At 39.3% G+C, this 23,102-nt stretch overlaps 1 protein-coding gene across 2 annotated transcripts in view; it reads left to right on the forward strand.

Moving 5' to 3' along the window:
- Positions 1-22,893, forward strand: part of LOC100593374 (cytochrome b reductase 1) — a 34,862-nt gene extending 11,969 nt beyond the window's left edge. The window contains exons 2-4 of one of the 2 annotated variants that reach the window (XM_003254259.3): positions 6,376-6,584; positions 18,124-18,278; positions 19,297-22,893. In XM_003254259.3, the coding sequence (XP_003254307.1) occupies positions 6,376-6,584; positions 18,124-18,278; positions 19,297-19,600 (668 nt within the window). In that variant the 3' untranslated portion in view covers positions 19,601-22,893. The remainder of the gene's footprint in view (positions 1-6,375; positions 6,585-18,123; positions 18,279-19,296) is intronic. The other variant, XM_003254260.3, reaches the window with a different exon arrangement.
- The last annotated feature ends 209 nt before the right edge of the window (positions 22,894-23,102 follow it).

The raw sequence follows: 23,102 nt of genomic DNA on the forward strand, positions 1-23,102 counted from the left end.
CCAAATTCAAGTTACTGTATTTTTCTCTCCATTGTTTTAAGATGATTATACACAGGTATTTATGTCTTCCTCCCTCCCTTTCTTTCTTTTTAAGTTTATCATGCTAGCATGTTCCACCATCAATATCTTTTCTTTTAAAGGATTTAAAATGTATTTCTCATATGTATGTTTGTATTTCCCCTCATTTTCTGGGAGAAATGGAATGCCAACTAGAACCTCTAACAGCAAACCCTTGTTTCAGTCACAAGTAGCTGTTTTATACCATTTCCCCTTCTTGTGGGCTTAGGGGACCTTTTTCTTCCTTCTCATTGAACCTCAGGAATGGTGTCTAGGTAAGTGCCAAGCCAAAGAAGCAAGAAATATTTAAATTCCACTCTCCAGGCAGTTTTTGTAACTGTTGAGAACAGATTCTTGTTTAGGAAATATGGCTTGATTTCTTAAGATTGCCCTTTTCTCCCAAAGTCCACCATATTTCAGTTACTTATAAATTTCAAAAACCATGTAAACAGCTTATGCAAATGCAACATTTTGCATTTATCCTTCATTTATCCAGAGAGCATTTTGAAGCATACTGAGCTTTGCAGCAGAGCCTCTATGTAGCCAGGATAGATGCTGTGAAAACTCCATGTGCTAGGGGTCACGTGCCTCACTTGTGTGAGAGCCCCTCAAATCTCTGCAAGCCACCTATTGAGTAGGTAAGACTAATTGGCTAGTGGGTTTGCAGGCTTATGAAAATATTGTTTTAACTTTAAAACTGGAATGAGCTCTTTCAACCATAAGAAAAAACATAATAGATCCCTAAGTACCCACGACCCAGATTTAACAGATGTTAAGATTTTCAGCAACATAAAATTTTATAAGCTGTTAGCTGGGTGTAGTGGCACACACCTGTAGTCCCAGTTACTCTGGAGGCTGAGGTGGGAGGATGGCTTGAGCCTGGGAGGCAGAAGTTGCAGTGAGCCAAGATTGCGCCACTACACTCCAGCCTGGGTGACAGAGTGAGACCCTGTCTCAAAATAAATAAATGAATAAATAAAAATGAGACATTTTATCAGCTAAAACTTAGAGCTGGTGGGAATCAAGGATGAGACAAAGTGATGGAGGAGAGAGGTTGGAAGTAGGTGCCCTAACTCAAGCCAGAAACAAAACGAGATAGAAAAACTCTGAGAGAGACCCAGGGACTCTCAAACCATAATTGTATAGGTTCATTTGGATCAGAGGTGAGCACCTCTCCTGCTTCAGAAACCCCTAAGGACTTCCGCTTACAGTAACAGGATAATAATTGGTGTTTGATTGATGACCCCAAATGATCAATAAAAGATTAAATATATTCTATTCATTCTACTGCTGGACAGGGAAAGCTAGTGTGCAGCCAATTTGTGTAAATGTAAAAGGTTTTTAAAAATCAAGTTTTGACACTCAAAGGGGATGAAGTTCAGTTTTACAGCAAATTTGACACATTTCTCTGATGCTTCATAGTATTAGAAAGAGTAAGAAGTCTTCACTGGGAACACAGTTGTCTTTGAATTTTTTGCTTTATTTATTTATTTATTTTTGAGACAGTCTTGCTCTTTGCCCAGGCTGGAGTGCAGTGGCTCGATCTCAGCTCACTACAACCTCCACCTCCTGGACTCAAGCAATCCTCCTGCCTCAGCCTGCTGAGTAGCTGGGGCTGTAGGCGCACACTACCAGGTCTGGTTTATTTGTGTATTTTTTTGTAGAGATGAGGTTTCACCATGTTGCCCAAGCTGGTCTTGAACTCCTGGGCTCAAGCAGTCTACCCACTTTGACCTCCCAAAGTACTGGGATTACAAGTGTGAGCCACTGTGCCTGGCCCCGACATTTTTTAAAAGTAAACTTTTTACTGAAGAACAACATACACGCACAAAAGTACCTCAATCAGAAGGGATGTGTTTTTATCACATGAACACATCTGGGTACCCAGACCAAGAAGCAACATTCAATGCACATCAGAACCCCCCAGCAACCCTCGTAACTCCTTTGAGTCATGATATCATGAAAGTTACTCTTTTTTTTTTTTTGAGACAGCGTCTCGGCAGGGTGGAGTGCAATGGTGCGATCTCAGCTCACCTCAACCTCTGCCTCCCGGGTTCAAGCGATTCTCCTGCCTCAGTCTCCCAAGTAGCTAGAATTACAGGCACATGCTACCACGCCCAGCTAATTTTTTGGGCTTTTTTTTGAGACGAGTCTGGTTCTGTCGCCCAGGCTGGAGTGCAGTGGCATGATCTCTGCTCACTGCAACCTCCGCCTCCCGGGTTCAAGCGATCCTCCTGCCTCAGCCTCCCAAGTATCTGGGATTACAGACGTGCACCACCATGCCCAGCTGATTTTTGTGTTTTTAGTGGAGACGGGGTTTCACCATGTTAGCCAGGCTGGTCTCAAACTCCTGACTTCAAGTGACCTACCCACCTTGGCCTCCCAAAGTGCTAGGATTACAGGCATGAGCCACTGCACCCAGCCTGTATTTTTAGCAGAGACAGAGTTTCACCATGTTGGCCAGGCTGGTCTTGAACTCCTGACCTCAAATGATCTGCCTGCCTCAGCCTCCCAAAGTGCTGGGATTACAAGTGTGAGCCACCACGCCCAGCCTACTCTTGACTTTTAATATCAGAGATTAGTTTTTATTTTGGGAATTTTTGATATAATATGATCCAGATTGGGGAGAAAATGCTGCTATGGTTCATTGTTCATAATTTGCTTTTCGAGTGTTGAAATCTTGAGGTTTTTTTTTTTTCCTGTATGTAGATTTTCAAGTTCACTCATCTAAAACTCCTTACCCGGGGTGGTGTTTGTATAATATGATGGTGATGATGATAACAAAAAAACAACAATATTAATTTTAAACCATGAATTGAGGAGGGACAAACTACTTAACCTCTCTGCCTCAGCTTCCTCTGTATAATAGTAATAATAATTGTATCTTCACAGAGTTGAGGTGAGAATTATAATGAAACTGTGAAGCACTTAGATGGTACCTACTACCTAGCAAGGACTCAACTGTGTGTGTGTGTGTGTGTGTGTGTGTAATAAATGAGCCCAACCCAGGCAAGGGGGAGATGTGTTATTAGGTCTTCATATATCGCACATTTTTATTTTACTATTGCCTGATCACACACAGATTGCAGAAGGCTCCACTTTGTAGATAAAAGGTCACTAGGTCATTGGGTAAAGAGGCATTTGCTTTCCCAGGAAACTAGAGAATTATGTAGTGTGTGCTTAGAGGAGAAAAAGCATGAGGAGGGGAAACCACAGTGTTTGAGTTGACGTCAATTTAGTTTCTAGATTTGATCAGTCTGTAGAAAGTGCTTTGTGTTTGTTTATTTAAACAATACTTATGGGTCACACATACACACAAGTAACCTAGTGAAATCTGAATAAGGGATGGAGGAGGAGGGAGAGAAAAAAATAAAAAATAAGTAAATTAGAAAAAAAACCTGAATAAGGTCAGAGGATTATATCAATGTCAATTTCCTGGTTGTGCTATGGTACCATAGTTATGTAAGATGTTAGAGAAAACCGGGTGAAGAGTATATGAGATTTCTCTGTACTGTTTCTTACAACTGCTTGTGAATCTACAATAATCTCAAAATAGTTTAAAAAATAAGTTCTAGTGTTCTATATAGCACTGTAGGACAACTAGAGTTAACAATAATATGCTATATGCTTTCAAGTAGCTAGAAGAGAGGATATTGAATGTTTTCAACAAAAAGAAATGAGTTTGAGGTGATAAATATGCTAATTACCTTGATCTGATCACTATACATTGTATGTTTTGAAACATTACTATGTACTGCATAAATATGTACAATTATTATATGTCAAGTTAAAATTTTAGGCCAGGCACAGTGGCTTACACCTGTAATCCCAGCACTTTGGGAGGCCAAGGTGGGCAGATCACCTGAGGTCAGGAGTTCAAGATCAGCCTGGTCAACATGGCAAAACTCCGTCTCTGCTAAAAATACAAAAATTAGCTGGGCGTGTAATTCCAGCTACTCAGGAGGCTGAGGCAGGAGAATCTCTTGAACCCGGGAAGTGGAGGTTGCAGTGAGCCGAGATCACAACGTTGCACTCCATCCTGGGCAACCAAGAGTGAAACTCCATCTCAAAAAGAAAAATACAGAGATTTTAAAAATACTTATGGAGGAGCTACATGCTTTGAGTCCAGGGCTGCCTTAGGCTCTGGGGATACAGTGGAGAAACAGCAAGACACATTAATGCCCTCAGAGAAGATGAAGTAGGGGTGAGAGGGGACCTTGAGTTTGCTTTAAAAGTGTACTTTTTAAGGTATGGCATTAAATCATTTGAGAAGATTCCTTGAATATAGAAATGATTATCCAAAGAGTCTGCATGTTCTCAAGGAAGTATAACCAATCAATGTTTATAGGATACCCATGTACACACTAAATTTAGTAAGTAGCAATCCTTCAGGGTTGGGATTAAGTAAAAGAAATATTGTCCTGATGGTGAGGACTGTTAAGTGTTAGAATGGAACCAAAGAATAGGAAAAATGACATCCTGTGCTGAAAGCTTTAAAGAGGCTGAGTTCACATCTGTCTTTGTAGGTTTAGATGTGTTTCTGCCTGAAAAAGGAATAGATAATCCCTTATATTTTTATAATCCTATGAAGTTCTTTGGTGTTTGTTTGTTTGTTTTTTGAGACACAGTCTCGTTCTGTTGCCCAGGCTGGAGTGCAATGGCACGGTCTTGGCTTGCTGCAACCTCCGCCTCCCGAGTTCAAGCGATTCTCCTGCCTCAGCCTCCCAAGTAGCTGGGATTACAGGTGCCCACCACCATGCCTGGCTAACTTCTGTATTTTTAGTAGAGACCAGGTTTCGCTATGTTGGCCAGGCTGGTCTCGGACTCCTGATCTCAGGTGATCCACCTGCCTCGGCCTCCCAAAGTGCTGAAATTACAGGCGTGAGCCACTGTGCCTGGCCCAAAGTTTTATATATTAAAATTATAAAAGCCTTTGGTGAAGTGAGGCTCCTTCTTATTTTCTGGAATTAAGAAATGTACATGAGGCCAGGCACTGTAGCTCATGCCTGTAATCCCAGCACTTTGAGATGCTGAGGCAGGTGATTCACTTGAGCCAGGAGTTCAAGACCAGCCTGGGCAACATGATGGAATCCCATCTCTGCTAAAAATAGAAAAAATAGCTGGGTGTGGTGGTGCGTGCCTGCAGTCCCAGGTACTTAGGAGACTGAGGTGGGAGGATCACCTGGGCCCAGAAGGTCAAGGCTGCAGTGACCTGTGATCGCACCACTACATTCCAGCCTGGGCGACAGAGAAAGAAAAGAAATATACGTGATACTCTGCTGATATAGTAGAATCCATTGTCTGAGGAAGTATTCTATAAACTTTTTCAATCTGCCACACATTTCCAGATATCTAAATTTTCCCTGACACAGACTGGAGGGATGGATAGGGGCAGGATTTTATCTTCAGAACAAAAATTAACTTCATGTTGGTTAAGGTGGCCATATAATTTATTGCTTAAACCAGGACACTTAAGAAAACCCTTTGTAAAAAAACTTTTTTTTTTTTCGAGACGGAGTCTTGCTCTGTCACCCAGGCTGGAGTGCAGTGGCATGATCTCAGCTCGCTGCAACCTCTGCCTCTCAGGTTCAAGCGATTCTCGTGCCTCAGCCTCCAGAATAGCTGGGATTACAGGTGCATGCCACCCCATGCCTGGCTAATTTTTGTATTTTTAATAGAGACGGGGTTTCACCATGTTGGCCAGGCTGGTCTTGAACTCCTGACCTCAAGTGATACCCCTGCCTCAGCCTCTCAAAGTGCTGGGATTACAGGCATGAGCCACTGGGCCTGGCCAAACTGAGACATTTTTAAGAAGAAAGGAGACAACAGGCATAAATCAGATTGTTAAGATTAGGAATTTGGTTTTGGATGTGGTAAGTTTGAGATGTCTGGGAAGCAAACACCGTATGGAAATACCGAGAAGACATTGGATTATGCAGGTCTGGAGCTAAGAAGACAGTTCTGGGCTGGAGATATAAATTTTTTGGAGTCCCTGCCATGGAGACAGCATTTCAGTGAAAGAGTGAATGAGATCACCCACAGAGGGAGTGCAGAGGGAGAAAAAGCCCTAGGACCGAGCCTGAGAGGCACCAAGGTTCATTCACAAGTTGGGGGTGAAGAAAATGCCAGCAAAGGAACCCCTCCACCGTCCCCTAGAGGGAGCCACTGAGAGGCAGGGGTAACATGGGGAAGAGGGGAGAAGCAAAAGCCAAGAGAAAAAGGTTTCAAAAAGGGAGTGTCCAGTGTGTCAAACTGTTCATTTTGTGTTGATTAAAAAACAAAACGAAACACATTCTGTGTCCTTTCGTCTCTCCCTAGCCATCATCGTCTACAGACTGCCATGGACCTGGAAATGCAGCAAGCTCCTGATGAAATCCATCCATGCAGGGTTAAATGCAGTTGCTGCCATTCTTGCAATTATCTCTGTGGTGGCCGTGTTTGAGAACCACAATGTTAACAATATGGCCAATATGTACAGTCTGCACAGCTGGGTTGGACTGATAGCTGTCATATGCTATTTGTTACAGGTCAGTATTTCAATGTATTTACAAGCAAGTTATAAAAACAATTCAGAGACTGTAAATGTTTTCTTTTTTTTTTTTTTTTTTTGAGACAGAGTCTTGCTTAGCCACCCAGGCTGGAGTGCAGTGCCGCGATCTTGGCTCACTGCAACTACTATCTCCAGGGTTCAAGCGATTCTCCTGTTTCAGCCTCCCAAGTAGCTGGGATTACAGGCACCCACCATCATGCCCGGCTAATTTTTGTATTTTAGTAGAGACGGGGTTTCACCATGTTGGCCAGGCTAGTCTTGAACTCCTGACCTCAGGTGATCCGCCTGCCTCGGCCTCCCAAAGTGCTAGGATTACAGGTGTGAGCCACCACGCCCAGCGACTGTAAATGTTTTCTAAACATTCTTTACATTTGTTTCTATTATAACTATTTTCCCCTAAGAGGGCACCAGAATTGCAGAATTCACAGAATAAAATAATAAGAAACAAAGATTTCCTATACTAGATATGACTTTCAATCTGGATTCTCTAATCTCTAATACTCTGCTCTATATCTTAATATGTAAAAGTAAGAAATATCAGGCTGGGCACACTGGCTTATGCCTATAATTCCAGCATTTTCGAAGGCTGAGGTGGGAGGATTATTTGAGCTCCAAAGTTCAAGACCAGACTGGGCAACATAAGGAGACTGTCTCTACAAATGAAAGAAAGACAGAGAGAGAGAGAGAGAGAGAGAGATTAATCTAACAATTAGCAATAAAGAGAATACCTATTTAAAAATCTGTAGGTCTTGGCTGGGCATAGTGCACTGCTCACTCCTTGATCCCAGCACTTTGAAAAGCTGAGACCAGTGGATTGCTTAAGCCCAGGAATTTGAGATCAGCTTGGGCAACATGGAGGAACCCCATCTCTAAAACAAAAACACAAAAATTAGCTGGGCAGGGTGGTGCATGCCTGTTGTCCTGGCTACTTGGGACGATGAGGTGCGCAGATCCCTAGAGACCAGGAGGCAGAGGTTACAGTAAGCTGAGATTATACCATTGCACTCCAGCCTGGGCAACAGAGCCAGACCCTGATCTCAAAAAAATAAATAAATAAAAATATTTGGGGTTTAATTAAAATGTTTCCCAGAGGAATAGGCTTAAATGCTTTTATTATATTTTTTGGAAAGAAAACTTAAAATACATAAGCTATTTACTTAGGTAACTATAAGGGAACAGCAAAATACACCAGGAAAAGTAAATTAATAAAGGTAAAAAAAGTCCATAAATAATTCATTTTCTATTGTAGTAACAAATTACCACAGACTTAATGGCCTGAAACAACATAAATTTATTACCTCACAGTATCTGTACATCAGAAGTCCAGATTGGCTTGGCTGGTTTCTCTGCTCTGGGTCTAACAAGGCCAGTATCAAGGTGTCAGCCTTCCAGGGCTCTGATTGGGAGACTGGGGTAGAATCAGCTTAAAGCAAATTCAGCTTGATGGCAGAGTCTAGGTCCTTGTATGTGCAGGACTGAGGTCCCTGTTCCCTTGCTGGCCATCAGCTGGGGCTGCCCTGAGCCTTGGAGTCCTCTCTTCCTTGTACCCGGCTCCCTTCATCTCCCTGCCAGCAGTGGACATCCAGTCCACCTCACTGGCTTGGAAACTCTCTGACTTCTCCTTCTCCTTCCTCCTCATCTCTTCTCCTCAACCAGATAAAGTTCTTACCTACCCCAACCCCTAGAGGTTACCATTCTCCCGGTGTTTATTCTCATTCTCTGCTGTTAAAAATATTTTTATCACATACTGTGAACCAATATATTGATTAAACAAGATGTTTAATTAAATAATATTGATTAATTAAACAAGATGTTTAGTTAAATATTGATTAAATAATATATTAATTTTGCTTTTTAAATGAAACTTTTTTAAATAAATAGTCTCATATATATTCTATTGCAACTTTTTTTTAATTCTACTGATTAAACTGTATTGATTCCTCTGGCTATAGTTCATTCATTTTTACTTTTGTATTCCACTGTATAAATATGCCACAAATTTACTTACCTGTTCTCTTGCTATTTTCAGTTAGAAACTATGCTGCATTGAATATTCATATATACATCTCCTGGTCCTCATATCTAAAGGTTTCTCTGGGCATATACATAGTAGTGAAATTACAAGCTCAACCTAAAAAGATAATGCTAAATTGTTTTCCCAAGTGATTGACCCAGATTATATTCCTGCCGGAAGTTTATGAGTTCCCATATCCTTACCAGCTTGCATCCTCTTTAAACTTTAAATCCTTGCTAAACTAGTTGGTACTTAATGATGTATTTTTGTAGTTTTAATGTTCATTTCACTTGTGTTTTATCTTCTAAGACACACCCGTTTGTGTCTTTTGTCTATTTAAAAAATGTTTCTCTTTTTCTTAAAGATTTATAGGAATTCTGTATCGAATTCTTTTTCATTTATATGTATATTGCTATATCTTCTAGTTTGAAGCTCACATTTTCTCTTTTGCTAATATCTTTTGATAAACAGAAATTGTCAATTTTAATGCAACCAAATTAATCATCTTTTCCTCTGAGACTATCATTCTTTGTTTTGTTTTCTTTTGGTGACTTGTTTATGAAATTCTTCTCTACCCTGAGGTCAAAATATCATCTAATGCTTTCTACTAAGAGCATTAAAATTTTGTCTTTTACTTTTCTACTCTAGTACACAGAAAAAATAAACCAAAAAAAACCCCAACAATATGAAAAATAGTTTTGTCTTTGATATTTCAGTACTTACTTCATCTGGAATTAATTTTAATTGTGAGGTGATGTGATTCAACTTCATTTTTTTCCAGATGGGTGAACTATCTTCCCATCACCATTGATTGAATCATCCCTGCTCGTACTATTTATGTGCAAAGCCAATTGTGTCCTATAGAGTATCTTATCCTCTGTATCCTAGCTAGCGCAGTACAGAATTCAAGTGTGTAGAAGTGTATAGAAGACATAAGAAGTAGACAGGTAGAGAGAAAAATCTTTGACTTTTGGGGCCGGGCACAGTGGCTCATTCCCATAATTCCAGCACTTTGGGAGGCCTAGGTGGGAGGATTGCTTGAGCTCAGGAGTTCTAGACCAGCCTGGGAAACATGGCAAAACCCCGTCTGTACAAAAGATATAAAAATAAGCCAGCTCTGGTGGTGCACACCTGTGGTCCCAGCTACTCAGAAGGCTGAGAGAGGAGGATTGCTTAAACCTGGGAGGTCAAGGCTGCAGTGAGCTAAGATCCCACCACTGAACTCCAGCCTGGGTGACAGGGTGACACAGCAAGACCCTGTCTCAAAAAAAAAAAAAAGAAAAAAAAAAGAATCTTTGACTATTTTTTATTTTAAAGAGAATGCCTGCCAAAGGCTAAAAAAGAATTAATAAATAAAAAGAATGCTTCTAATATTCTACCATTGAGTACAGATGAGTCACATTTCCTCCTATCCCTGTTTGTGCAAAGGTTTTATTTTTCTTCTTAAATCATAAATGGATGTGGAATTTTATTGAATGCTTTTGCTATCTCTGCTGAGATGAATATAGCTTTTTTTTTTTTTTTTTTTTTTTGAGATGGAGTCTTGCTCTATTGCCCAGGCTGGAGTGCAGTGCTGCCACCTTGGCTCACTGCAACACCTGCCTCCCAGGCTCAAGCAATTCTCCTGCCTCAGCCTCCCGAGTAGCTGGGATTATAGGGGCGTGCCACAACATGTGGCTAATTTTTTTTTTTTTTTTAGTACAGACGGGGTTTCACCATGTTGGTTAGGCTGGTCTCGAACTCCTGACCTCAAGTGATCCACCCGCCTCAGCCTCCCAAAGTGCTGGGATTACAGGTGTGAACCATCGCATCCGGCCAATGTTTATTTATTTTTAAATTGATGTATAATAGTCATAACATATTTTTGTGGTACATGTGATATTTTGATACAAGTATACAATGGGTAATGAACAAATCAGGGTAATTGGGATACCTATTATTTCATTTATCTTTACTTTGTGTTGGGAGCATTCCAATTCTTCTCTTCTAGGTATTTTGAAATATACAATAAATTATTATTAACTGTAAACACCCTACCTTCTTTAATATCTTAATATAGTCAATTATATAAATATATTCTATTTTTAAACTTGGGTGAGTTAAAAACATACTTGTCTCAAAATTCTCTTTTGCTTTCTGAAATATCCAGATTCGTATCTCGCATTGTTGTCTTTGTGCTAACTGAGCTTCTCAGAAATATTATTTCACAACTTCATGGCTTTGCTTAGTGGGAGGAATTTTGGCACCTGGCTTCTTTCTTGCTCAGATCCAGAGGACAGGTAGGGTTTAAGAAAACAGGATTTGCAATTAGGGAGACCTCAGTTTGGATTAGGTTCATCTATTTGATAGTTGGTGACCGTGGACCAAGTTACTTCTCTGAATTTCTTTTGCTCAGCTATAAATCAAGGATTATAATCCTTCACAAAATCATAAGAATCAAAGCCAAATAATGCATCTAAAGGTTCAGCCCAGGGCTTAGCACACTGGCATGACACAAATTAGCTGTTGTTATATAAGTGTAAATCTTGTGGTATGCCCCTTTATAACCTGCAGATGGCATTTTCCACTTCTACTATTGATCATAGGTACCTTCATGGTTAAGAACATGCATTTTATGTCATTGCAATTTTATTCCCAAATCTATTCATATATTCAGCAGTGAACTGAATACCTGTTATATGCCAGATACCTTGCTAGGCTAGGCTGTGGGTGATACCTGTTCCACAAGACAAATGTGGGCTCAGAGAGACATGCTCTCTGCCCTTGTAAAGCTTGCAGGGAAGATAGGCAATTGAGTATTTGGTAGATAGGAAGTGTTCTGGGAGACCTCTCATATAGTATGTGAGAGCTCTCATATAGGGGATAAAGGAAGTCACCTCACACCAAGACCTGAAGCCACAAGCCTGGTGTTGAAAGGGCAGAGAGTCTTCTAGGTGGATGGAATGGCATGTGGGGAAGAGTTTGTGGTATTTGAGGAGTAGGGAGGAGACCAGGCTGTCCAGAGCAGGGCATGGAAGATGAATTGGAGGCTGGACAGGCATAATTATAGGGAGACTAGCTTGCAGGTGTTTATGGAGTTAAGATGAGAAACGATGGTGGCCTAGAGGAGTAGCAGTAGCAGTGAAGCAAAGTGGATAGATTCTAAAGATACTTAGGAGGTAGAATTAATGTGATTTGGAAAGTAGACGATATAAAGAATGAGAGAGAGTCCCTCACAGGCTTTATTGAGCAGGTGCGTGGCCACAAGTTTGAATAAGTGGGTAGATGAGAAGGGAAACATTGGAGGGGAGGAGAGGGCTGGACGAGTGTTAGATGCTACTGAGGAGATAAGCAAAATAAAGTCTGAAAACTGATCATTAGGCTTAGTAACCTGGAAGTCACTAATGACCCCAGAAAGCAATTTCCTGGCTTCCTTCCTAGGAGCCAGACTGCAATGGATTGAAGAGGGAGCAGAAGGTGAGGAAACAGAGTGATAACTCAGTCAAGAGGTCTGGGTGAGAGGGGAGGAGACAGAGAGGGTGGCAATTGGACAGGGATGGGAGTCCAGGGAGGCATTTGGGTGCTCTTTTTTTTTTTTTCTACTTCTGCTTTTTATTGTGAGAAGTTTGGGCTTATGGAAAGCCTAACAGGATGGCACCAGTAAAGAGACACTGTGAACACTGGAGAGACACAGTGACCTATAGCTAGGTCCTTGGGAAGCAGGTCACAGAGCACAGCTGGAAAATTGGAGGACATAATCTCCAATGTAATTGAAGAAAAGAATTGTTGGCTTGGGGTGATTTCTTGCTTTGTTTTGTTTGGTGGCAGGAAATTGAGGCTCTTCTCTGAAATTGCCTCTGTTTTTCCCATGAGGTGATAGTAAGATCATCCCCCAAGAGTAAGGAGGCACATCAGAGAGTCAGACATTTGAGGATGGGAGAGAGCGGAGAGCTCATTGATAAATAAGACAATAGAGGTTTGCTGAGCAGGGTTGTTGAACTGCTCATAATCATGAACTTGGAGTGATGCTAGTCTCTGTGGTTGTGGTTTACTCCAGTATTACCTAGCAGACCAGGGGTAGTCATGAAGATGGCTGAGCCAGGGTTGGAGTATTGCCAGGTGGATGTGATGAAAAGACAGTGTAGCAAGGAGATGTAGAATATTGGCAGGAGACTTAATGACCAGTTTGAGTGTCTGTTATGTCCTTTATAAAAAAAACTATGGGCATATTGTAATTGGTGCTGGTTAGATTTATTTATTTATTTATTTATTTATTTATTTTTAATTTTTTTTTAACCCCTGGAAGAAAAGTGTCATTACATTGGAGGAATGCAATTTGGCAATGACCTAAGACAGCGTTTGTTCCCTAGAACAGCAGCATTAGCATCACTAGGGAAATTAGAAAGACAGATTCTCAGCTTCCACCCTAGATCCACTGAACCAAAGACTCTGGGGCTGGGGCCCAACAATCTGTGCTTTAACAAGCACATAAGGTGATTCAGATTAGTGCTAATATTTCAGAATAATTAATCTAAGAGAAAAACCTATGAATGGTCAAAAAGTTGGACGTTAACAGTAATATTAATGAAAATAAATGTGAGTTCTTTAACATTGGGACCTTGTCTGTCTTGTGTAGCATTCCCAACACTCAGAACATCTGGGTCATAAGAGGGGCAAAACGTATGTGGAATGAAGGACTGAATGAGTTTATAAAATAGCACAAAGATGAAGGAGAGCTGGGAGGAGCTTCCATATAATAATCTATAGTTTACTTGAAAGATCATTAAATCTACCTCTACCCTAAAAAAAAAAAAAAAAAGAAAGCAACCATACCTACTACAAAAGCTAGCCAGGTAGGTATTTTTTGGTCTCATTAATGTCTTTTGCAATAAGAGCTTTTGTTATGTCTAAAAGCTTACACACACTAAAAAAAAAAAAGAAAACAAAAGAAAAGAAAAAAACCAACCTCAGGCCAGACATGGCATGGTGGCTCACGCCTGTAATCCCAAAAATTTGGGAGGCCAAGGTGAGAAGATCAGTTGAGGCCAGGAGTTGAAGACCAACCTGGGCAGCATAGCAAGGCCCTATCTCTGTAAAAATAAAAACAAATAAAACTCGTCTGTTTCATAAAGTGAGAAACTGCCATAGTAGTATACATTTATATCTTTAAGAATAGTAATAATTAACTGAGAAATGCCCAGACATTTAAGATGGAAACTATTCTATTCTATTCTATTCTATTCTATTCTATTCTATTCTATTCTATTCTATTCTATTCTTTTATTTATTTACTGAGACAGCATCTCACCCTGTCGCCCAGGCTGGAGTACTGTGGTGCAATCTTGGCTCATTGCAACCTCTGCCTCCTGGGTTCAAGCGACTTTCATGCTTCAGCCTCCCAAGTAGCTAGGGTTACAGGCCCATGCCACCACACCTGGCTAATTTTTGTATTTTTAGTAGGGACGGTGCTTCACCATGATGTCCAGGCTGGTCTCAAACTCCTGGCCTCAAGTGATCCACCCACCTCGGCCTCCCAAAGTGCTGGAATGGCAGACATGAGCCACTGTGCCCAGCCAACATGGAAACTTTAAAAGTAAACTTCTATTGTCTATTTGTAATTATAAAATAATACACATTAATGTTAAAGTTTATAAGATGTAGAAAGAGATAAAGAAAAAACCCTGGCTATACTGGGCACACTGCCTGTAGGGTATCCCTGTTCCACAAGGAGCAGAACCTCTGCTGCTGCTACGAATTAAACAAAAAAACAAAAAATGAAAAACCCCACTGATACTGCCATAATCTAGAGCTATCATTACCTTTTGGCTTGTTCCCTTTAGGCTTTTATTATGCCTATGCAAATGTAGATACAGATATTTAATTTTTAAACATAATTGGGTCATACTGTATTTTCACTTTCATCTCTGAGTAATAACTTTTTATGAAAGTTTATTTTTCCTTAGCTCTTAAGAACTTCCACCGTGGTGAAGAACAGCTTCCTGTAGGTGTGATTCCTAAACACTGGGGCACTTTGTTTGCATATAGTTGGCATTTAGTGTGTTTGTAGACTATATATAAGGGAAGATTCCACTACCTTCTCTTTTGAGGTTTTCCAGACTGTTTTTCCATATCTCTAGAATAATTTGAGTGAATCAACAGCAGTCGTTTTCAAACTTCAACATGTGTAAGAATCGCCTGGGCAGTGTGTTAAAAATGCAGATTCCTGGGCCCTAATCCAGAAATTGGATTTAGCAGGTCAGAATGTGGCCCAGGCATCTTTTTATTTTTTACTTTTTTGTTATTGTTGTTTTGATTGTTGAGACACAGCTTTGCTCTGTCACCCAGGCTGAAGTGCACAATGTCAGCTCACTGCAACCTCCGCCGTCCAGGTTCAAGCAATTCTCTTGCTTCAGCCTCCACAGTAGCTGGGACTACAGGCATGTGCCACCATGCCCGGCTAGTTTTTGTATTTTTAGTAGAGACGGGGTTTCGACATGTTGGCCAGGCTGGTCTTAAAATCCTGATCTCAAGTGATCCTCCCGCCTCGGCCTCCCAAAGTGCTGGGATTAGAGCAGGCATCCCTTTAAATGCATGCCTTCTGTGAACAGCACTTCCACTACTGACTTAGAGAGACAAAAGGTCTTATAATTTTCGGTCCACTAGGTTATAAATTATCACCTTCACTTGTAAGGTCATAAGATTAAGATAGTTAAAAGGAAATAATGATTATTTATAAATTATGTTATTATAAATTATAAATATGTATCACTGCAGCATTCAGAACACTTTTAATCAAAGTTAAGCATTCTGTAATGTTTTTCTTTTCCTTTTAAATGTAATTTTCTTTTGTTGCAAAAAATGTTTAATGGTGAAAGTCAGATTTAGGGTAGTTAAGTTGCTCAGGGATCCTGTAAGCAAATTTCTGACCTCCTACCTGCTTAGACTGTTGAGCCCTACAGGATTGTAAGAAACACACATGACAAATTATGGAGGAAATGAGAGAAAACAGAAAGAATCTTAGGAATGAAAATAGGAGAGCAGGAATGAGAAATATATGTTTCTATGGGTAAGCCACAGAAAAGATATGATGATTTATGGAGATATATTTGTGCTAAATCCCTGAGCCCCATTTTCTTTTCCTTTCTTTTCTTTTTTCTTTCTTAGACAGGGTCTCACTCTGTCACCCAGGCTGGAGTGCAATGGCACAATCTCAGCTCACTGCAACCTCCATCTCCAGGACTCAAGCAATCCTCCTGCCTCAGCCTCCAGAGTAGCTGGGACCACAGGCGTGCACCACCACGCCCAGCTAATTTTTTGTAGAGATGGGGTTTCGCCATGTTGCCCGGGCTAGTATTGAACTCCTGGACTCAAGTGATCTTCCCACCTTGGCCTCCCAAAGTGCTGGGATTACAGGCATGAGGCACCACACTTGGCCCCCATTTTCATATAGAAAGCACAACATGGACATCAGGAAGCTTGCCCTTTGATACTAATAGAATCACTGAAGTTCACTGAAGAAGATTTAGGAATATTCTGAACCACCAAGAGGGAACCCTCTGAACCATTTGTAATATATTCAGGCATTTTGGGTATTAACTATAATAAAATATGCAAACCAACCTATCAAATGCATTTGTTATTACTTTTTTAATGTAAATTACAGAATTTATTGTTTTAGGATATACTTCAGAAAACAAAAGTTAATCTTGGCTATTCTTGGCCCTTTGATCTATGTAAATTTTAGAATCAATGCATCAAATTCCACCAAAAATCTATTAGGATTTTATTTAATCTATAGATAAATTTGAGAACTGACATCTGTATAATACAAGTCTTCCAACTCATTATCATGAGCCTGTTTTTTTAGCCTTCTCCAAAATATTGCAAAGCTTTGTATTTTCTTTGTAGAGTTGTTGTCTCCAACTTATTGCTAGCTCCTTGCTATTAAAAATGGTATTAGTAAAAATTAATTCACTTGTTGCCTCTTTACAAAAAGTGCAACTGATCTCAAGTATAAATTTATACCTAGCAAACTTGATAAACTTATGTTAGTAATTAATCTCAAGATTCTTTTGGATTGTGTTTTATAATCTTATGTGATTAATAAGTTTTGTTTCTTTTTCTATCATCATTTCTTTTTCTTGCCTAACTCAGTAGCTGAGACTCAGAAAAATGCTGAATAGGAATAGGTGATAAGGGATATAAGACAAATCCCTTCTGGATCCGAGTCATGTCTTGGAAGAGAGCTACTCTGAAATGCCTATAGACCATAAGCAGACTGTGTGTGAGCGAGAAATATACTTTTATATATTAAGCTCTTGAAAATGGAGCCTGTTCCTGTAGCATGTTCTGTCCTAATATAATCAGATTAAAATAATTATCTTCTATTCCTAGTTTGTTAAAACATCTTATACATGACTGTTGAATCCTACCAATGTTTTTCACCATCTGTTTTGATGATTATATGATTTTTCCTCTGCAGTCTGTTAAAGTGACAAATCATACAAATTGTTTTGTTATTAGTTTCCATTTATTACTATTTGGTATTACACATGAGCTGATTCTCAGTGTGAATTAGGGCGTTGGACCCCTCGCCCTGCCTCCCTTCTTCTGTCTGCCCATTGGCCCTTGGATCTCAATCAAGAAAGCTGAACAGTGATGTTAGTGCTTTCTCCCCACTCTCCTCTCTTTTCATAATTGTTTTGCTAGGATGGTAGATCCTAAATAGGCATCTGAAAAAAAATGTTCCTTTAAACTCAGTAATTCAGTAACCACAAAGTCATCTTTATCTTGTTGAAGAGAGGATACTTGATGGGCAAAGGTGTGGGGTGACAAAACCGTGAAAGCGTAACAGACTTCAGTTTATATAGGAACCTTGCTGTCTTCTCTGCAAAGATGTATCCCACTAACGATTTAATCATCAAGGAAGTGAAGAAAACTTTTCTACAGAATTCATTCTTTCTCATAAAACAAAAATCATCTTCTTTCCACATAGCTTTTTAGGTCGAACTGACTAAATTCTGTGTCCTAATGTACTTGGTTTTAGTGATTTAAAAAATATTTTCCTTCCCTTCCTACTTAGCAACCTTAGGAGATTGATAAAAACAAACAAGTAAGTACCAGAATGTTCACTATAGTCGGATTAAGCATAGCAAAAACCAAAAAGAAACATCCATAGAGAACTGTATAAATAAATTGTTATAGCCTTAGGATGTTAACCATTAAAAGGAATAAATTAGATAAATGCATAGGTATGAAAAAGATTTCCAAGACATTCTGTTAAGGGAAAAAAGCAAGATGCAGAACAATATGTATAGGGATAATAAATTTTCTGGAAGGATCCATGAAAAGGTGATAAAAGGGGTTACATTGGGTAGTGGAACTGGAGTGAGGAAACTTCATTTTCTACCCTTTGGTTCTATATGAAAGGTTTTCTCATATTACACATACTGCTTTTTAAATAATTTAAAATGAGTTTAAAACTTAAAATTAAATGATAACCTTTGCACTTTTTGGTATTTAGCTTCTTTCAGGTTTTTTAGTCTTTCTGCTTCCATGGGCTCCGCTTTCTCTCCGCGCATTTCTCATGCCCATACATGTTTATTCTGGACTTGTCATCTTTGGAACAGTGATTGCAACAGCACTTATGGGAGTGACAGAGAAACTGATTTTTTCCCTGTAAGTTGCATAGTCTTCTTAATTGTAATACTTAAGCCACAGAATGTTAAATACTTGTTCACTGGGAAAATGTAATATAAATATAACAAAATTTTTTAGATATTAAAATTAAAAAATATTTTAAAGAATTTGTTATATAGGTAATATGATATTACTAAAAGTTTAGAAGGACCAAAAAGTCTGACAAATTGTATTACTCTTACGAAACAACTATTGAAGTTAGACATTCCCTTTCAATCTTGTTGATATGCATGTTTTTATATCAATTGTAATTATAGTGTACATACATTTTTGTTTCATCCTTTTTAAAATTTTTAAGTGATACTGTTACTGGTGGAGGGTGTCCAGGTTCTTGGCGTTTTGAACAAAGAAGTGGACAAAACACACAAACAAAGCAAGTAAGGAATGAAGCGACAAAAACAGAGAGTTACTGAAAATGAAAGTACACTCCACAGGGCGGGAGTGGCCTGAGCAGCCACTGAACGGCCCCGATACAGAATCTTCTTGGATCCAAATAGCCCCTGGAGGTTTCCCATTGGCCACTTGGTGTTCACTGCGTTTAAACGAAGTGGTGGCCCACAGTCAGTTTGATTGGTTGTAGAAAGCAACCAGTCAGAGATACTTTCAATTTTCCATCTGACATGCAGAAAAGCGGGGTTTGCAAAGGGAGTAGCCTCCGGTCCTTTTGCTACTTAGATGTGGAAACTTGGGGTTTTCCTTTTGGTTTAGTTCTAGGAAGTCCGTGTGAACTGACCTGAGGTTGCCTGCCTCCAGACCCTAGCTGCCTCAAAACAAGTGTTACAGACGCTATATTATTTTCATATTTATTATTTTTAAATCAATTTCATTATATATTCCTGAGTGAATTGTAGCATAATTTATATTTCTCCTTAATAGCAAGCTTTGAGAGTTTACATTGAAACTGTACTTGTGTGCATTTTGAGCAGATAAATTCAAGACTGTTTTGCATGTTGCTGTATCATCCTGTTTGTAATTGGATACATCTCTTATTTCGTAGGAGAGATCCTGCATACAGTACATTCCCACCAGAAGGTGTTTTCGTAAATACCCTTGGCCTTCTGATGCTGGTGTTCGGGGCCCTCATTTTTTGGATAGTCACCAGACCGCAATGGAAACGTCCTAAGGAGCCAGGTTCTACCATTCTTCATCCAAATGGAGGCACTGAACAGGGAGCAAGAGGTTCCATGCCAGCCTACTCTGGCAACAACATGGACAAATCAGATTCAGAGTTAAACAATGAAGTAGCAGCAAGGAAAAGAAACTTAGCTCTGGATGAGGCTGGGCAGAGATCTACGATGTAAAATGCTGTAGAGATAGAGCCATATAACTTCACGTTTCAAAACTAGCTCTACAGTTTAGCTTCTCCTATTAGCCATATGATAATTGGGCTGTGTAGTATCAATATTTACTTTAATCACAAAGGATGGTTTCTTGAAATAATTTGTGCTGATTGAGGCCTATGAACTGAGCTGAATTGGAAAGGATGTGATTAATCTAAAGAATAGCAGATATAAGTTATGGTTATGTTGCCCTTATCTTGTTGAGGACCACAGCATTAGCACAGTGCCTTGTGCAGAACAGATGCTTAATATGTGAATATGTGTCTACTAGTGGTTAATTGGACAAACTGGCAGCATCCCTGGCCTGTTGTATGCAGTCATTTCCTGTTAATTCTGGGAGACAATGATTTCACAACTAGAGGGAAGCAGTCCTAAAAGTTTAAAATCTGATAGTGAATATCTGGGACAGGGTTTAGATCATGACGCTACACAGATACCATGATGAGAGTATATTAAAGAAATTTAGGAAAGCACCTGGTTCCTTTCTCCCCATGCCTGCCTTCTGCTCCCTCTCCAGCTGGTTTGGGCTCAAATTGTCCCTGGAGACTAGGGTTTATGTTAGGGTATTGATAGATTAGAGCAGGTGGTTGAAGAGATCTTCTCTGGTTAGACTTGGAAGAATTTCCAAAACTGAAGTTAGCCCCAAGACTTCCCTAGGGTTGATGTACTTTATGATCCAGATGCTAAACCTCTTAGAATGAAAATATGCTTCAACACTTAAGTAGCATACACTGCCCTACAAACCTCAAAGAGCACTTTTCCCCAAGTTCTTGTTTTTATTTTTGAAAGTATTCACATGGCACTTACTATGCTCCAAACACTCCTCTAAGCACTTTACAAATATTAGCTCATTCAGTCCCCAGACAGACGGGATGAAGTAGGTATTGTTACTGTTCCCATTTTACAGGTGAGAGATTTGAAGCCTGGGGAGGCTCGTAACTCACCCCAAGGTCACACGGCTCATACATGGTGGGACTGAGACTCAGATGCAGGCAGTCTGGCACCTCAGTCTGGATTCTAACCATTTCACTGTGCTATTTTTGTCTTGTACTACTTTGACCCACCCCTGAATAAACCTCAATTCCGGAGTGGGGTGGAGTTATTAAAGGGATGCTTTTTACCTTTTGCTGTCTGCTGAGGCAGATTCCCCAGATAACCAAGGAAAAGGGGCCACCCATACCTGGAAATAGGCCATAGGGCCCCTACCACTGCCAACAAGCCATGGCCTACCTTGATACTTGTTTGATCTTAAAATTGTGTCTTGGTAACACAAAGATTTGGACAAGCACATCTGTAGCTTTCAAGTTAATTAATTGCAATATTTTTTTCTTCAGGATTTTAGCTGCTGAACAACTTTCAGTTTGGAGCTAAAAGGGACCTATCTCATGGTCTGCCCTTCCCTGGGGCAATAGCTAGGGTCTTTCCTGATTTTTATGGAATTTTAGGGGACATTTTGAGCTTTGGGTTCTCAGTAGTGAATTGAGACTTGGAGGTGACTTTTCTTGCTTGGAGTATCATCTCTGTCTGGGCTCTGGGCTGACAAATTAAAACCTAGAGTAGTGCTTATGCTGAAATGATACTTTTCATTTTTTGGCTGATTTTTTTGTCTTCCCTTCAATTTTAAACTGAAGCATTTTAATGTGGGTAGAAACTCTACACCAAATACACTAAACATTTTGGTGCTTAGTGGATTTCTTTTTAGGTAACTGGTACTTACTTCCAAAGACTGAATACAGGCCACACTCCATCATATCCCTTAAACGTCATGAAAAACCATTCAAGACCCCCTTGCTGCAACACTGTTCTCTTCTTCTCTACTAAATTCTATTTCCAAAATTGGTAATAGAGCCAGAAGGATCCCCAGTACCCAGCCCTCTGCCTGGCACAAAGTGGTAGGACAATTAAATTCAGTATGGGTAAAGCATGGTACAGTCTTGGCGCCATAGAAGGAGTAGTTGCATAGTCACACATCATTTGATAAGTTGGATGTTCTATTACATAGAGGTACACAAAATTCCAGGGTTTTTGGAGGAAAGGATTAGATAGTGACTAAGCTGCCAGAATTGAGGCGGCCATTCCTTTTTATATAGGCTAAGAAACAGGTTATCAGTGTAAAGTTAATTATGGCTTTGGCACTAGAATAGCTCTGTTGCAAAGTATTTAAGCACCCCTCATCTCAGCCCTTTATTTTATCTTTCATGTGGGCTAATGTGAGGATAATCTTACAGATATTATAGGAATTTCTTTTCTATCTTTATGAAAACAACGCATATAAAATATATCTAGAAAACCTTTGTTTGAGACTCTTATTTAATGGGCTTTTGATTCTAATGATAATTGTACCTTTATCTTTCAAAAGCTGATATTTCCTACCTAAGCATCTCCCCAGAAAAATATCTCATTAAAAAGCCCACAAATAATAGGGGAGAAGAAAGCCTTAGGTATCAATTCCAAAACAGTGATTGAAATTTCCCAAAATAATTATGGCTTCTGTCATCTCCAGAAATAATCTGGCTTGGTTTACCCCGTAATCTAATTTCAGAAAAGAAATCTTTATTTTAACACTCATCTGAATCAACATTAAAGCCTTTTCTCTCAAAGCGTTTATTGAGAAACTCAAATGAATATACTTTTTGAATTAATGTCATCAAAACTGTACGGCTTCCTGTGCTGCTTGTGTCAAATGGAACCTGCCCTCTAAAGCACTTTCTTTCCTTTACTTGTGTGGTTTCACGTAAACTGTGCTGTTTAGAAACATCTTAGACTTTACAGAGAAATGACAAGGCAATTGCACTTTTTAAGGGATACAGACAAGCAGTTTCTGTTTTCTAAAGGACAAAATATAGAGTGTGTGTCATTTTTAATTAGATTCTTTCCCCTGCTGAGTTGGAAATTCTAGTGCAGCACTGATTGACCACAGTTGCCAATCTAAAAGCACAAGGACAGAAGTAAAGCTTTATGCTAATTTTATTTCGATATGATAGAAAATTTATCTTGGTATGTCCTTTTTTAGATAACTCCAGCAGAAAACTGTAACTGCTATGTCTTTAGGAAAATGTAGAAGAAAGAACATTATTATTCTTTAATTCCTACGAGGTACTTGAAAACCTTAAGTGGAAAAGATTTCTATCTTTTTATCTTAGCGCATTTATGGAAAAAATATTAACTATCCTGAATATTTTATAATTTTGTAGGAAAAATATGTATCTATTTTTTCTTCTTTTTATATAGTAATAAAAGTTATTTTGGAAGCTTTTTGTGCGTTATCAATTTGTCTGGGGTAGCAGGGGTAGGCATTGTTGTGAAAGTTTCTTTGCTGTGGTTTTTGGTTTGTTTGTTTGTTTTTCAGCAGAGATAGTCTTTTTTCTGTTTCTTGATTATGTTAACTGAAAAGCCAGACTCTTTAATATATAATACATATTTTATATTTACTATTAATATTGTATAATATTTATATATAATT

Source organism: Nomascus leucogenys, chromosome 22a (genome assembly GCF_006542625.1).
Source record: "Nomascus leucogenys isolate Asia chromosome 22a, Asia_NLE_v1, whole genome shotgun sequence".
Taxonomy (NCBI): domain Eukaryota; kingdom Metazoa; phylum Chordata; class Mammalia; order Primates; family Hylobatidae; genus Nomascus; species Nomascus leucogenys.